This window comes from Eriocheir sinensis, chromosome 20, assembly GCF_024679095.1.
Source record: "Eriocheir sinensis breed Jianghai 21 chromosome 20, ASM2467909v1, whole genome shotgun sequence".
In the NCBI taxonomy this organism is placed as follows: Eukaryota; Metazoa; Arthropoda; class Malacostraca; order Decapoda; family Varunidae; genus Eriocheir; species Eriocheir sinensis.
Window position 1 is genome coordinate 11456548 of NC_066528.1, and position 17500 is coordinate 11474047.

Consider the following 17500-nt stretch of genomic DNA (forward strand, 5'->3'; position numbering starts at 1 on the left):
AACTCGACATTCCTGAGTACCTAAAGTATCATTTGAGAACCTATTTTTTTTACTTTGGTCCACACAATTTGGAGGATAATGGCGACACACACACACACACACACACACACACACACACACACACGTTACACTTATTTTAATATAGATCAAGATACAGTAATAAAGGAATCACAGAAAGATTAGATGAAGAAAATCTTTTACCATGTTATACATCTATATATAAATAGGTGTAACGTGTGTCTGTGTGTGTGTGAGTCTGTCTGTCTGTCTGTCTGTCTGTGTGTGTGTGTCCTCATTATTCTCCAAACTGTGGTGTGTAGCAAAGTAATTAAGTAGGCTCTCAAATGATACTTAAGGTACTCAGCAGCCCGTTGCAGCCAATGGCTGCAAAGTTTCCATGGCTATGAATCTCTCTCTCTCTCTCTCTCTCTCTCTCTCTCTCTCTCTCTCTCTCTCTCTCTCTCTCTCTCTCTCTCTCTCTCTCTCTCTCTCTCTCTCTAGTCGGTAAGTCGGTAAGTTAGTCGGTAAGTCGGTAAGTCATATGTATATATATATATATATATATATATATATATATATATATATATATATATATATATATATATATATATATATATATATATATATATATGAAAATTGAGTAGATGGAATGCAATAATAAACAACACATACCCAGTGTTCGTCTTCTTTTGCCCAGTGCTGCGAACGTCACCATGTTGACAAATAAATCTCTTGTGGAACAAATTCCACTGTCCTCCATGGTAGTTGCGCTTCACGTTGAAACAGGTGTTATTTTCTTGCATGTAAAGTTCTTTCCAACGCTGAAACTCTTCCTCACATTTCACATTTATACGAAAATGCACTTTGTCTTCGGTCTCACTAACTACCACAGAAGAAAAACCCTCAGCCTCGAACTCTATAACATCTCTAGAACCTGACATGGTGAAGTGCAGCTTCAGACTGATATGTGGCATGACCTGACTCATGAGGTGCACTCATAAGCTTATAGGTCCGTTACTTGAAAATATAGGCTTACTTATTGCCCTCTCTCTCTGTTGGCGGTTACTTGCTTTTCTTGATCTGGAGACGTTTCAGTAATGTTTCAGTGGCCATTGAAAGATACGGCTTCCTTATGAAAATATATATATATATATATTATGAAAATTTACAAGAGTCTTTGAATGTTCTCTCGGCACCTTCTCACTCACGCCTTTACACCACACACGCTGGGCAGAACTAACTATCGCTCACACCCCTTATCACACTCCTGTTAAACCCATACTCAGCACTTTTAAACATCAACACGAGACATACATACATACATACATACATACATACATACATACATACATACATAGGACATACATATATAGGACATACACACATACAACATAAACATCAACACGAGACACACATACATAGATACATACATACATACATACATACATACATACATACATAGGACATACATACATACATAGGACATACACACATACAACATCTCTCTCTCTCTCTCTCTCTCTCTCTCTCTCTCTCTCTCTCTCTCTCTCTCTCTCTCTCTCTCTCTCTCTCTCTCTCTCTCTCTCTCTCTCTCTCTCTCTCTCTCTCTCTCTCTCTCTCTCTCTCTCTCTCTCTCTCTCTCTCCTCTCCTGCAATGTGTGTGTGTGTGTGTGTGTGTGTGTGTGTGTGTGTGTGTGTGTGTGTGTGTGTGTTTCACGTGAGAAGTAAAGTCAGCTGTGAAAAGCACAAGTGCACTACAAAGCATCAGTCCGTTAAATAATTTTTTTATTAGACTCACGCACTCTCTCTCTCTCTCTCTCTCTCTCTCTCTCTCTCTCTCTCTCTCTCTCTCTCTCTCTCTCTCTCTCTCTCTCTGTGTGTGTGTGTGTGTGTGTGTGTGTGTGTGTGTGTGTGAGAGAGAGAGAGAGAGAGAGAGAGAGAGAGAGAGAGAGAGAGAGAGAGAGAGAGAGAGAGAGAGAGAGAGAGAGAGAGAGAGAGAGAGAGAGAGAGAGAGTCAGAGGAGCGCAAGTCTTGTGCTAGGTTTAAGCGAGTCTGCCCTGGAAGTCGCCCGCCGCGTCCCCGCCGCGTCCCGTTCTCGCCGTGGTGCGAGAAGTGTATACAGTTGGTGAATTTGCCTCCGGGTGTGAGGGTGAGGGAGCAGGATGGACGCCGGATATACTTCCCCTGATAATATAATGTAAAGACACACACACACACACACACACACACACACACACACACACGCACACACACACACACACACACACACACACACACACACATACACATATGGCATTTATATATTGACCTTAGCGTGTCCTGTGTTTTGAAGATGGATACTTGTGATATGCGTATGTATTCTCTCTCTCTCTCTCTCTCTCTCTCTCTCTCTCTCTCTCTCTCTCTCTCTCTCTCTGTGGATGAAGTATAAAGACACTCAAAGATTCGTCCTTCTGTTCCCTCGTCTGGTGTGTCGTCGCAGCCACGTCCTCATTTTCTGGGAGGGGATGAACCTGCGTTTTTTACCCTTGTAATTCGGAACAGCACGCGTGTAAGGCATCACTGACTCTCATCAATAGCAAGATTGAAGCGCTGATAGCCGCTGTTTTAGGAGACGGTTATGTTCGGAGAGTAACTCGTAGTAGCGACCCCAACCTGACCTACCTACCTACTGAGTATTCTAGCCCTGCAGGATGACAGGGTGAGGTCAGCCCCGCCCCCGCCCACCCATGTCCCAGGCCTTCTCTCTCTAGGCCTTGGTGTGGTCGGCCTAAACAGTGTAATGCCAAGCTTCTTTTATAGTTGCAAGCTCCTATTTTACGATGACCCTATACAGTCCTTCACATCCACGATTTAAACTATAGCATAAATGGACTAAATAAACATGGCGACTGATACATTTTGCTATGCTTTTATTAATGTTAAGTCACAGGATCAGATAACAGGGGGTCAGCGTGACATAATCATTCATCACACTGTGCAAGCCAAACCCCACGGACAGTCTGACATTCCCGTGAGTCGCGCCGTCCGTGTGTTCCCGAGGCGGCCGCGGCACCACACTGTTCCGGGGAGGGGACGGCGCTGTGCAAAATACCCTAAAGATGCAAGAAAAGCACAGATGTTTGTTACTTCATAGCCGTGTTGTACTAAAAGTTTAGGTTTTCTTTTAACACCGTGAAAGTTGCCTGTAGTAGCTACGTGTTTTGTTCTGTTGTAGCTTCTAGTGTGTCAGGATGGCCGTGGTGCTGGCCCAGGCACGCGTAATGCAGCCTGAGGATTTTGCACAACAGCGGCGGGCACTCGCTGAACCTTGTCACCATCCAACACAACAGTGACGAGTACCTAGGCATGAAACACATCTCCCGCCCCCTCAAAGGTAAAGGGATTAATATGTCACCATCCAACACAACAGTGACGAGTACCTTGGCATGAAACACATCTCCCCGCCCCCTCAAAGGTAAAGGGATTAATATGTCACCATCCAACACAACAGTGACGAGTACCTAGGCATGAAACACATCTCCCGCCCCCTCAAAGGTAAAGGGATTAATATGTCACCATCCAACACAACAGTGACGAGTACCTTGGCATGAAACACATCTCCCCGCCCCCTCAAAGGTAAAGGGATTAATATGTCACCCTCCAACACAACAGTGACGAGTACCTTGGCATGAAACACATCTCCCCGCCCCCTCAAAGGAAAAGGGATTAATATGTCACCCTCCAACACAACAGTGACGAGTACCTTGGCATGAAACACATCTCCCCGCCCCCTCAAAGGAAAAGGGATTAATATGTCACCCTCCAACACAACAGTGACGAGTACCTTGGCATGAAACACATCTCCCCGCCCCCTCAAAGGTAAAGGGATTAATATGTCACCATCCAACACAACAGTGACGAGTACCTTGGCATGAAACACATCTCCCGCCCCCTCAAAGGTAAAGGGATTAATATGTCACCATCCAACACAACAGTAACAAGTACGAAAGCATGAAATACGTTTCCCCTGTCTCCCAACGAGCAAAAAAGATTGACTGATTTCTCACAATCCAAAACAACTTTAACAAGCAGGGAAGCATGAATTACGTCCCCGCCCCCAACGGGAAAAAGATTGACTGATTTATGAAATTAAATACCATAAAAAAAGTTGAAATGACGTGCAAAACGCGGTGCTGCAGACTGATCACATGTATTAATACACGCACGTCAGGGCTGAACACAATATAATGACGTGCACAATGGGGTGCAGCAGACTGATCACATGTATTAATACACGCACGTCAGGGCTGAACACAATATAATGACGTGCACAATGGGGTGCTGCAGACTGATCACATGTATTAATACACGCACGTCAGGGGTGAACACAACAGCATCACACAGTTGCGGAACACTCGCATGGACAAGTCACAGAGCAATACAGAATAGGGATACACATGTACAAGTATTATAGATTAAGATAAGCATCTCAATAAAACCATTTTGATAATCCTTAACAGTATTTCTTAAGACACATGTTTCCTTATTTGTCAACCTGTTAACTAAATCATCGAGATTAGAAAATCAACAACAGGTTCTCAGTAGATCGCTGTAGTTGTATCTTCACTGTCCACTAAAGGTCCCTTCGGCGCCTACAGCAGGACCTGGAGTTGCTGGCGTCACTCCCAGCAGGAATCCAGGGTCTGGGTGTGCCTCTTGGGGGTCATTGCCACACACAGACAGATGCCAAAGAATCTTTTGCAGCAACAAGAGTTTTTTCCTGCTGACAACTGGGATCAAACGCCCCAGCTCCATTTGGAGAACACGAACAACAAATGTCTTCAGCACCCCAATCGTCGTACCTGGCGACTGGATGAGCTTGTTGGCCGTATTGCTGTTAAACAAAACGTCATCCCATAAGTTAACTGCTAACACATAGGTCAGGGTGGGCGCCTTCCCTTGGTGGTGTGGCGTTGTCTTATCTCGGCAAAGTTGTTCCCACAGCCGAGTTTCCCTTCCCTTCCCGTGAGACCATCTGATCGTGGCTCCCATCTCGTGTCCGATAGTTGAATTACTGCTACAGGCGAACAGTCCTCAGCACGGAAGGCGCACAAGTTATAGGAATGGCTGGGGATCAGGCCGCCGACAGGACAATGTTCACGCCTTCCTGCAATGTTTGTCTGGCGTCGTGTCAATCAGCGACATCACCAAGGTTTCCGAAGTCGAGTGGAGCGGGAACAGTCATGCAGGCTAGGCGTGTTAGGGACAAAGTGGCCGTGGAATGGAGGGTGTGCTTCTGACATGCAATGGCTAGAGGTAATCCCTGTTGACCGGTTCGTACAGACTGTTCCCCACGACTACTGTTTCTTCCTGTTCCTTGGCGGTTGCTGTCAGTGAGCCGGGCAGGGGTCGTACAGACTGTTCTCCACGACTTCTGTCTCCTGCTGTTCCCTGGCGGCGGGGGTCACGGGGCCGGGAAAGGGTTCGTACAGACTGTTCTCCATGATGTGCACTGAACCTATCTCCGGTGAGGCTGGAGAAGACAGTGTGCGATACTGGATATCTGAAGAGGTGTAGATTATCATTATTATTATTATTATTATTATTATTATTATTATTATTATTATTATTATTATTATTATTATTATTATTATTATTATTATTATTATAATTAGTAGTAGTAGTAGTACTAGCAGCAGCAGGAATAGTAGTAGTAGTAGTAGTAGTAGTAGTAGTAGCAGCAGCAGTAGTAGTAGTAGTAGCAGCGAAGACCCAGAATGCGAGGCGGTGCTGATGGTGGACGCTGCAAATGCGTTCAACAACATCAATAGGGTAACAGCACTGCACAACATCAAAATCAAGTGCCTTATATTCGCCCAATATATTGAAAATACATACAAGGAACCTGCCAGACTGTTCATCAGCAGTCATAATGACCAACGACTTGGAGACCCGGTGGCCATACAATCCTCAGGGCACCACCCAGGGGGACCCAGTGGCCATGGCAATGTTCGCCCTGGGAATGATGAAGCTGCAGGACATCATCCGCCATGAAAACACCAACGTCAAACAGGTGGCGTATGCGGATGACCTCACCGGGGTAGGAAAGTCTGCAGACCTCAGGAAATGGTGGGACCTCGTCAATGAACACGGCCCTAAAATAGGGTACCGTCCCAACGCCACGAAGTCTGTGGTGACTGTAAAACCAGAGGCATACAATCGGGACAAAACATCATTCCAGGGCAGTAACGTGAAACTGTCAGTGACTGGCGAAAGACACCTTGGGGCAGTCATTGGAACACCTGAATACAGAACCGAATATGTGAAAACAGCTGTAAAGCGCTGGGAGTCCGAACTGCAGAGGCTGAGCGAGATCGCCAAAAACAGAACCGCAGGCAGCCTACGCAGCATTTACTTACGGTGTCAAGCATAAATGGAACTACCTCATGAGGACAGTTCCTGATGTTGCTCCGTTACTAAAACCTCTGGAAGATGCTATCAGAAACACCTTCATACCGGCGATAGCAAATGGGAGATGTCCCAGTGACCAGGAGAGAAGATTGCTGGAGTTGCCGTCAAGAATGGGTGGGCTCGGCATCACCAACCCGCAAAATCTGGCTGAGTCTGAATTCGGGAACTCAATCCGAATCACAGCCTCCTTGACCGGATATATAACCAATCAAATTGAAAGGGGAGAAGACAACTCTCAAGATATTAGGTCACTAAGGAATGAAATCTCCATAAACAGAGAAGAAAAACAGAGAGACACTCTGAGTGACCTGATGAGAGAAGTCCCAGAAGACACAAGGAGGAGGACAGATATTGCACAGGAAGTGGGCGCTTCAAACTGGCTAACCACACTACCTATCAGGGCAAAAGGCTTCAACTTAAACAAAAAAGAATTCACTGATGCCCTTGCCCTCAGGTATGGTTGGCCAGTGGATGGTCTCCCAAACATGTGTAACTGTGGCTCACCCCTCAACCAAAATCATGCCTTGACATACAAGAGAGGAGGTTTCGTCTGCATGAGACATGATGAAGTGAGAGACGTAACAGCTCAGATGCTGAAAGAAGTCTGCCACGACGTGACTGTGGAACCCATGCTGCTCCCTCTGCAAGGCGAACACCTCGCCAGACGCACCGCTAATGTTTCGAACGAAGCACGAGTGGATGTTAGCGCCAGAGGGTTTTGGACTCGTGGACAAAGGGCATATTTTGACATAAGGATCTTTGATCCCATGGCCCATTGCCACAGAGACCTGACCCTTGATGCAGCCCACAGAAGAAACGAACAAGAACAGAGCATATGAAGAAAGAATACAGAATGTGGACCAGGGCTCCTTCACCCCGGTAGTATTCACGACGGCAGGAGGGATGGGACCAAGGGCGCAGAGCTTCTACGCAAGACTCGCCGAAACACTGGCGGATAAGAAACAGCAGCCAAGAAGCAGTGTGGTCGCCTGGATGAGATGCAGGCTGTCCTTCTCCCTCCTGAGGTCAGCCTTGGTCTGCCTGAGAGGAACCAGGTCACCTGCACTCAAAACCACCCACACGCACACGCACACACACACACACACACACACACACACACACACACACACACACACACACACACACACACACACACACACATACTCACTCTGCCCCTCTCCCTGTCCACGCCGTCGCCTCCGGTTGGTCACACACACCACAATGGCCAGGATCACCGCCACCACCACCGCTATCGGCACCGCTATCACCACTGTCGAAGAGGAGAGAGACAGAGTGACCTTTCCTTGTGGCGGCAAAGGTGTGGACATGGTGTGGCTGTGGTTGTCAGGGTGGAGGAAGAGCTTGTAAAAGGAGCACCTGGAGGAGCTGTGGTGGCATAGGTTGTGGAGGGTGTTGTGGTGGTAGTGCCTGGAGGTGTTAGTGTTGTGGTGGTGGTGGTGGTGATGATGGTAGTGGTGTTGTGGTGTTGGTACCTTGAGGTGTTGTTGTTGTGATGGTGGTGGTGGTGATGGTAGTGGTGTTGTGGTGTTAGTACCTTGATTTGGTGTTGTTGTGGTGGTGGTGGTGGTGATGATTGTGGTGGTGTTGTGGTGTTAGCACCTTGAGGTGTTGTTGTTGTGTTGGTGATGGTGGTGGTGATGGTGGTGATGATCGTAGTACCTGGATGTGCTGTTGTTGTTGTGGTGGTGGTTTTGTAAGTACCTGGATGTGCTGTTGTTGTTGTGGTGGTGGTTTTGTAAGTACCTGGAGGTGCTGTTGTTGTTGTTGCGGTAGTGGTGGTGGTGGTACCTGGAGGTGGTGTTGATGTGGTGGTGGTGGTGATAGGGTCGGGCGGATTCGTGCAGGTGGGTGGGTACTGCAGGTTCGTGTATTGTATTGGACCGTGACATCTGCCGCCCGTTTCTTGGGCTGTGCTTGTCCAGCTGGAAAAGCCGTGAGCCACAATACTAAAGCCAGTGATGTATTTGTACCATGATCGTTGCCTCGTGCATCTTCCTCTGTATCCTTCAATGTTTAGGGTGAAATGCAGAATTTCGTTCAATATATTCGTTGCTTCCACATCCACCTTCAATTTGATCCACTTGTTGTCGCTGTAACACTCGTCAAGGCCAAACCAGGCAAAGTAACTGACTGGTAAAGAAACATATCTTTCTGTCACTACAAGACTAACTCCCTTGAAGTCATCTCCCGGCTTCACGTACACTGTTGTCGACTCACTATATCTTTCTAATTCTTTTCTTCTCTTGAAACAAATTGTCTCCTTCCCTCCTTCACTGACGGCCACCACTTCATGAAGATCCTCACAGTCCCTGGTGCCGTGGGCGCCTCCAAGACGCAGCAGGAGCACCGCCGCCACAGCCACACGCCCCGTCATCACCCCAAGACACCCCAGGCCTTTGTGTCTCTGGTGCCTTCGTGTGTCTATTGGTGTGACGGTGAGGGAGCCGATATGGACGCCGGATATACTCCATGATTATAAAATGTCAACACACACACACACACACACACACACACACACACACACACAGAAAATGCTCCCTATGTATCATCACTTACACGCCTGTTCCACGTGGTCATGTCAGCTGGTATGAAGACTGCTTGTGGCTCATTGTTTACAGGCGTCCCCAAAGTGGTCAGTACAGATTCGCCCAGGGCTCGGCGGACCATTCTGTGCCATGAACGTGAAATAAACGCCCATGAAAACCCGATCGATCTCCTTCACGGCATCTGGAAATGGTTGACGTGAGTGGCGGAAGCGTCTGGCAGCACCGGCCTGGGATTGTCAGACTTCCTTTGCATTTCAGATTTTGTTTGAAGGGGAAGAATAAACACACTTTCACGTTAAAAAAGTTAAAAATTAATAGATAAATCATAATGGAGAAAAATAATACGAATTATAAATGTAGATATAACTTATTAATGTAGATAACATTTGTGATACAGGATATGATTTTCGTGGCATACTCGAACTTTAAAACTACTCAGTAAAAATGGTCAATACATTCTGGTGTTGGCACTCTGGCACCTCTCGGACGGAAGTTGTCATCACAGGAAAGTTTCTCGACGCACGCAGAGCAGTGCGGGGCAACAGAGACGCTAAACATTGTATTATTATGTTCACTAAACTATCAAGCACACAAAATCCGTTTTATAATGATGTACGGTACTTCTACTGGGGAAAAAAGACACTGAGGAGACAGTGCGATAATTCCCAACTGAAAACGTGGCGCTGGCTACGGCGTGAGGCACAACGTTACCAGATTGTCGTACTCAGCACATTATATTTCCCGGTATCTGCCCTAAGCCTGCCGCCCCCACACAAATAACGATGCTTTTTTTTTACAGCTAAGGAGACAGTTCAAGGGCATAAAGGAAAATATATAAAAAAAAGCCTGCTACTTACTGCTCCTGAATAGAGGTCAAAGGAGTGTCCAAAAAGAGAGGTCAATTTCGGGAGGAGAGGTGTCCTGATACCCTCCTCTTGAAAGAGTTCAAGTCATAGGCAGGAGGAAATGCAGATGAAGGAAGATTGTTCCAGAGTTTACCAGCGTGAGGGATGAAAGAGTGAAAATGCTGGTTGACAGTATAGGGATGAGCATGAGTAGAAAGTCGTATGCAGCGGGGCCGCGGGAGGGGGGTAGGCATGCAGTTAGCAAGTTCAGAGGAGCAGTCAGCATGAAAATATCGATAGAAGATAGAAAGAGAGGCAACATGGCGGCGGAATTTAAGAGGTAGAAGACTATCAGTATGAGGAGGAGAGCTGATGAGACGAAGAGCCTTTGAATTATGCTTAGTGTTAAAACCTTTGATTATATAGATGTTCTTTATCTAGTGTAAAAGTTAAACCAAGATTCCTAAAACGTTCCTAAAACGCCCATGATTACCGTATTTCTTACTTTTCAAACGCCTGATCAGAGATCCGAAATGATACTTTTTGTTGCCAAATGTTACGTTTTCAAATTTCCCACTGGGAGTTACACTGGCGGTGATGACTGCAGGGTTGCCAGATTATCGTATCCACCATTGTCTTTACCGTTTTTGGACACTTAACTATAGCGAAAAGACACTAATAATTAAACCTTTCACCGGTAACTATAAATAAATGTAGTCATTGGAGTGGAGGAGACAGTTTTTGGGTCGGAAATCGGAAAACATAAGAGGCTGAGTACGACAATCTGGTGACGCAGGTGTCGAATCAGTGTCGGAGTGTTGGTCATTGAGGGTGGGCGTGCAGGTGTGAGTCAGTGTCGGAGTGTTGGTCAGTGAGTGCGGGCGTGCAGGTGTTGAGTCAGTGTCGGAGTGTTGGTCAGTGAGTGCGGGCGTGCAGGTGTGAGTCAGTGTCGGAGTGTTGGTCAGTGAGTGCGGGCGTGCAGGTGTTGAGTCAGTGTCGGAGTGTTGGTCAGTGAGTGCGGGCGTGCAGGTGTTGAGTCAGTGTCGGAGTGTTGGTCAGTGAGTGCGGGCGTGCAGGTGTGAGTCAGTGTCGGAGTGTTGGTCAGTGAGGGCGGGCGTGCAGGTGTTGAGTCAGTGTCGGAGTGTTGGTCAGTGAGGGTGGGCGTGCAGGTGTTGAGTCAGTGTCGGAGTGTTGGTCAGTGAGGGCGGGCGTGCGGGTGGTGGCGTCACGTTGTGCTGACTGATGCGTGGACTAATCCAAAGTTACGGAGACTGAGGCGGGACACAAAGGCCGGGGATATGGAGGTGACAGCCCGGAGCCCCAAAGTGATATGGTAGGAGGCATTTAAGTACTGTTTAGAGAGAGAGAGAGGTTCAAAACACGTGCTCCATTTCTCTCTCTCTCTCTCTCTCTCTCTCTCTCTCTCTCTCTCTCTTCCATGGCTACCACACTCCTACCTTGTATCACCTTTTCAGAGCGTCAAAGTGATATGGTAGGAGTCATTTATGTTGTTTAATTTAATGCTTGTTCAAATTCCTCCACCTCCTCCTCATTTTCACTGTTTTTATCTATATTAACATCTAGTCAAAGAGGCCTAGGGAAGGATGTGAAGGATAGGAGGGATGCAAGACGAGGGGCATAGGAGTTTAATAGAGGATGACTAGGCTATTGCTGGTTAATCTAATGCTTGTTCAAATTCTTCCTTTTTCTCCTCCTCTTCTTCTGCTACCAACATTATTTTTCACCCATTTTCACGGTTTTCATGAATTTACTTAGTGGAAAAAGCCTAGTAAGGGATGTGAGGGATAGCAGCAAAGAGACTATAATACCCGTTCTACAGTCTCCTTGGATAGCAGCGAGGCAGGAAGTGGAGCATAGGAGTGTAATAGAGGAGGGCTAGGCTATTGCAAGTTAGCCTAATAGTTGTTCGGACTCCTCCGCCTCTTCTTCGCCTACCAATTCACCATTTTAACCGCCCATTTTCACGGTTTTCATCACTTAGTCGAAGAGATCTGGGAGGGATGTAAGGGATAGAAGGTAGGAAGAGGGACATAGTTTCATTAGAGGATGGCTAGGCTATTCATGGTTAGCCTAATGGTAGTTCAAATCCCCCCTTCCTCCCCTTCTCTGCGGCCACCAACACGCCATTTTAACACATTTTCACGTTTTCATCACATTTCTTATCATTTCCTCCACTGCATAGCGATATGAATATTGTACACATGTTTCTTGTATTGCTGCAAATCACACCATGTATTGCCTGGGGGTTGGGATGGCGTGCTCCTCCCTTATTTGGTGTGTACGTTAGAACAATGAACCATCAATCATTTAATCAATACATCGTTAAGTAAGCTAAATATGGTAAATACTAAAACCAGAAGTTAGTTATTTAGAAGCAAAAAAGTCATAGGAGTTGAGAAAAATTTATTTATTCTTTTATCATTTATCAATTCATGTTGAGTAATATTGAAGAGAGGGTTGCCACCTTTTTGCGAAATTAATACTAACAATATGGATTATTTTTTTGGTCCCTGACTGAATGCAGTGCAGCAAGAAATGACTTCCGGACAATAGAAGGAAGGCTCGAGGGGGAGAAGCTCCCCCGTCATTGGGTCGCGGGGGGCGAAACCTTCCCGTGAAAGGGGCCGAGAGTGGCGAAGCTACCTCCCCCCCCCTGTTAGGTAGATTACGTAAGGTTGTTAGGTTAGGCTGGTATTTATTCGGTATGCGGTGTGTGGCGGGGCGGCGGCGGGTACACACACACAGGCATTGAAAACTCAATTAGTTAGTTAGGAATTAGGAAGAGGAGGAGGAGGAGGAAAGGGAGGAGGAAGTGACGAGGCAGCTTAGGTTGTATTATACTTGACTTTGAATGAGTAGAGACGGGAAGAATGGAGGAGGAGGAAGGAGAAGAAGGAAGAGGAGGTGGGAGTGTTGAGAGAGAAAGAAGAGTAGGAAGGGGAATAATGAAGTAAAGGAAGAAGAGGAGGAAACATTGAAGAAGGGAGAGGAGGAGGAAGAAGGTGAAGGAGGCAGGCAACAGAAAGCTAGCGGGGTAGAGTCACGGGTAGAAGGAGATCCCCCATCTTTTGGCTCTTCCTCTCGGGGATCGAACCCAGAACCTCTCGGGTGTGAGTCGAATGTGCTAACCATTGCGCCACGGAGCACTTCAACACCTGAGAAATGCATGAAGAAAGAGGAAGAGAAAGAGAAAGAGGACTAAGGAAATTTATAAGAAGGAAATCGTAGATGGAGAAGGATGAAGAAGAAGGAATAGTGAATAGGAGAAGGAGAAGAAGAAAAAGATAATGAAGATAAGGGAGAGAAGGGGGAGTATATAGATGTGTTGTGAAGGGTGGTGGTGGTGATGGTGGTGGTGGTGGTGATGGTGGTGGTGGTGGTGATGATGGTGTTGCGTGTGCCTAGGGAAGAAGAGCCAAGGAGGTGATGAAGAGGAGGAGGAGGAGGAAACATGGCAGGCAGCAGAAAGCCTGTTGGCTCATTACTAGGCTGCCTGCGTTCAGTGATTTAATCAATCCGCTTGCCATAGGAGTGGCTTGCAGGGAAGGATTAAAGCACTTGTGTACCTACTCTTGGGAACGTTCAGTTCACACCCGTTGCAGCAAAGTGGCGATCAATGCGTTTCTTGAAGGAGTTGATGGTCTCTGCGCTAACCACTTCTGCAGGAAGGCTGTTCCAGTGGCGAACAACTCTATTCGAGAAATAACTCCTGCCGATGTCGGTATTGCATCGCTTTGCTTGAATTGTTTTTCCGTTGTTTCTTGTTCTCAGGTTAGTTTGTAGCGTGAAGAGTTTGGAGTGATCAACGTTGCTGAGCTTGTTCAGGTACTTAAAGACTTGTATCATGTCTCCCCGCAGTCGTCTCTTTTCCAACGTGAAGAGGTTGAGTCGCTCGAGTCGTTCTTCATAGGGCTTCGTCCTCAGTGATGAGAGAGAGTAATGGAGCTTTTTGCATTGCCCATCAAGAAATATAACATCTCTCTCTCTCTCTCTCTCTCTCTCTCTCTCTCTCTCTCTCTCTCTCTCTCTCTCTCTCTCTCTCTCTCTCTCTCTCTCTCTCTCTCTCGTCATTTCAAAATATAACACCGTCTGACTTCCACATCCCCTTGCACACACACACACACACACACACACACACACACACACACACACACACACACACACACACACACACACACACACAAACACACACACACAAACACACACAAACACACACACACACACACACACACACACACACACACACACACACACACAGACATGCCAATCGCCGTGTGTGGGGTGTAAGGGGTGCACCAAGAAACGGACAGACACACAGACAGACAGACAGTAATAAGAATAGCGGTAGTTTGATGACGTTGAACCTATTCTTCGTGTACACTCAGCGCAAAGGTATCTGTCACACACACACACACACACACACACACACACAACGAAAATGTATAGGTTTTCACGGAGGAGGCTCAATGTAACTTATTTATTTTTTGTTCTTATTGCTTAAAAAATTACCAGTGGGTTAAAATAGAAAAGTTTAGGTATAAGTTAATTGAATTTCTGTCTTTGTTTGATTTTTTTTTCTTTCCCTTGTGAGAGAGAGAGAGAGAGAGAGAGAGAGAGAGAGAGAGAGAGAGAGAGAGAGAGAGAGAGAGAGAGGGGGGAGGGGAAGAGATGGAATTTTTTTTTTTTACAACAAAGGAGGCAGCTCAAGGGCACACAAAAAAAGAAAAAAATAATAACAAAAAAGCCCGCTACTCGCTGCTCCTAAAAAAAAAAAAAAAAAGAGGTGGCCGAAAGCAAGGTCAAATACGAGAGGAGAGATGTCCTGATACCCTCCTCTTGAAAGAGTTCAAGTCGTAGGCAGGAGGAAATACAGATGAAGGAAGATTGTTCCAGAGTTTACCAGCGTGAGAGATGAAAGAGTGAAGATGCTGGTTAACTCTTGCATAAGGGGTTTGGACAGTATAGGGATGAGCATGAGTAGAAAGTCGAGTGCAGCGAGGCCGCGGGAGGGGGGGAGGCATGCAGTTAGCAAGTTCAGAAGAGCAGTCAGCGTGGAAATATCGAGAGAAGATAGAAAGAGAGGAAACATTGCGGCGGAATTTAAGAGGTAGAAGACTATCAGTATGAGGAGGAGAGCTGATGAGACGAAGAGCCTTAGCCTCCACTCTGTCCAGAAAAGCTGTGTGAGTGGAGCCCCCCCACACATGAGATGCATACTCCATACGAGGGCGGACAAGGCCCCTGTATATGGACAGCAACTGTGCGGGGGAGAAGAACTGGCGGAGACGGTACAGAACGCCCAGCCTCGAGGAAGCTGATTTAGTAAGAGTTAGTAAGTTAATATAAGACCATTGATATTATTGAAAGGGCTAAAAATAGGGGATTGGTCAGAGGGTAGAATTAATGAAGAAAGGGCACTACGTCTGCACCTCATAGAAAAAGGGGGGAGGGTCGTTTTTTTAAAGGGGACTCGTAAATAAAAACCTTGCTCAACTTACAACTACCCACATCTTGAGCCACATCCTTACGCCTCCTAGCCACATCCTCACTAACTTGGTCACGCTGCACGCTAAATTTGCGTATCTACTTATCTATCTATCTATTTATCTATCTACTTAGTTTCCTGGTCTTGGTGAAGGCCTTGGTGAAGGTTAAATATATGGTTTTGTTGTTTATCTCTCTCTCTCTCTCTCTCTCTCTCTCTCTCTCTCTCTCTCTCTCTCTCTCTCTCTCTCTCTCTCTCTCTCTCTCTCTCTCTCTCGTTATTTTGGTCTGAAGTATATTGGAGAAGAGTTCAAATGATTATCGCTGTTTTATGTCTGTCTGTGTGTCTGTCTGTCTGTCTGTCTGTCGGTCTGTATTTACCTTTTTTTTTTTTAATCAAGGGTATAGTACGAAGAGGAAGTGGGTTAGTGGTGAGGTACAGGTGTGGAATAGGAAAGACAGTAGGAGTGTACAGTTGTATGGTGTAGGTTCGTTAGTTGTTCTGGTGTAGTTATTGTTTATCGGGCACCTTATTTGTATACCCCCGGCGTGCTGGGGGTTTGTGTGTTTGGATTGTTTGTGTGTAGAGAGCTAAGCTAAGCTATGGCGTCACTTGTGTGAAGTGATGTGTGGGCGGTTTACCTATCTATCTATCTCTCTATCTCTCTATCTATCTATCTAACAGTATATATCTATTTTTTATTGTTATTATTATGGTTATTATTATTATTATTATTATTATTTTTATTATTATTATTATTATTATTATTATTATTATTATTATTATTATTATTATTATTATTGTTGTTGTTTTTGTTTTAATTTTAGTAGTAGTAGTAGTAGTAGTAGTAGTAGTAGTAGTAGTAGTAGTCGAAGTAATAGTAGTAGTCGTACTAGTAGTAGTAGTAGTTGTAGTAGTTGTAGTAGTAGTAGTCGTAGTCGTAGTCGTAGTCGTAGTAGTAGTAGTCGTAGTAGTAGTAGTAGTCATATTCGTAGTCGTAGTAGTAGTGCTTTCCTTCTTTCTCTGATAAAATAAAAAAACTCATAATAAAAGTCAAACCATATTCACTTAACTTTTCTCTAGTGTGTGTGTGTGTGTGTTTGTGTGTGTGTATGTGTGTGTGTGTGTGTGTGTGTGTGTGTGTGTGTGTGTGTGTGTGTGTGTGTGTGTGTGTGTGTGTGTGTCAAAAGCAAGCAGTGTCCTCGCTAAAATAATAATCCGGAGTCTCGGGTTTCGTTCACGGCTGTCTCAGGACGTTGACTGGTGACATATTTCGAACGTGTCATGACGGTACCGTAGACTTGAGCGGCGGTGGAGGTGATGGTGGAGATGTTGGTAGTGGTGATGGTGGTGGTGGTGGTGGTGGTGGTTGTGTACTCCTTTTCTCCTTTTCATCCTATCTTCTCTTGTTTTCCTTCTTCCAGGCAGTAGAATTTAATGAACATCAAATCCCACTGCTATACTTCCTTTATTTTCCATTTCTTTCTTTTTTATATACGATGGTTGTTTTCTTTTCTCTTTTCCATCCTATCCTCTTATATTTTTCCTTCTTCCAGGCAGTAGAATTTAGAGAACAGCAAATTTCATTGCTAGACTGACTGTCATTTCCATTTCTTTCATTTTTATATACGACGGTTGTGTCTTCTTTTGTCCTCTCTACGCCTCTATACTCTCTATCCCTATCTCCTCTCTATCCCTCTATCCCTCCATCTGCTTTTATGCCTTCAGCTGCCTTTCTTGCTCTAAAAATATCAAACATCAACTTTAGGGTTTACATTATACTCCGTCGGTTCATGTCACACTTCGTCTCCTTAGTTAATTTATCCATAGCGGTGTTTTGCGTGTCTTTCCTGTCTTTGTTATGCCATCAAAGCAGCCTCCTTAACAACAAATGAATATGCATAAAGTTAAGGATTTATGCCATACTACGCTTGACCTCAGTGCTCACATCCGCTTCCCTGGCCTCACTGATCGCCACCGCCTTTCTCTTCGTCAGTGTATTCGTTGGCAACACCTGGTGGCGGTGGTGGTGGTGGTGGTGGTGGTTGTGATGGTGATGGTAGTGGTGGCGGTGGTGGTGGTTGTGGTGGTGATTGTAGTGGTGGCGGTGGTGGTGGTGGTGGTTGTGG

General features: G+C 45.8%; 2 protein-coding genes and 1 long non-coding RNA gene across 7 annotated transcripts in view; 1 reads left to right on the plus strand and 2 right to left on the minus strand.

The window, feature by feature from the left end:
- Positions 1–3976, plus strand: part of LOC127001178 (uncharacterized) — a 16655-nt gene extending 12679 nt beyond the window's left edge. Inside the window, exons 3-4 of one of the 2 annotated variants that reach the window (XR_007754850.1) lie at positions 3377–3618; positions 3942–3976. This is a non-coding gene — a long non-coding RNA (uncharacterized LOC127001178). Of the gene's footprint in view, positions 1–3376; positions 3619–3861 lie in introns of both variants that reach the window. The other variant, XR_007754851.1, reaches the window with a different exon arrangement.
- LOC127001177 (uncharacterized) overlaps positions 1–8882 on the minus strand; it is a 21641-nt gene extending 12759 nt beyond the window's left edge. The window contains exons 1-3 of one of the 4 annotated variants that reach the window (XM_050865390.1): positions 8176–8881; positions 7622–7723; positions 5373–5545 (exon numbers count right to left, since the gene is read on the minus strand). In XM_050865390.1, the coding sequence (XP_050721347.1) occupies positions 5373–5545; positions 7622–7723; positions 8176–8848 (948 nt within the window). In that variant the 5' untranslated portion in view covers positions 8849–8881. Of the gene's footprint in view, positions 1–5372; positions 5546–7621; positions 7724–8175 lie in introns of those variants that run through there. The other 3 variants (XM_050865393.1, XM_050865391.1, XM_050865394.1) reach the window with 3 other exon arrangements.
- Positions 1–17500, minus strand: part of LOC127001061 (uncharacterized) — a 96307-nt gene that overhangs the window by 73126 nt on the left and 5681 nt on the right. The window lies entirely within an intron of this gene.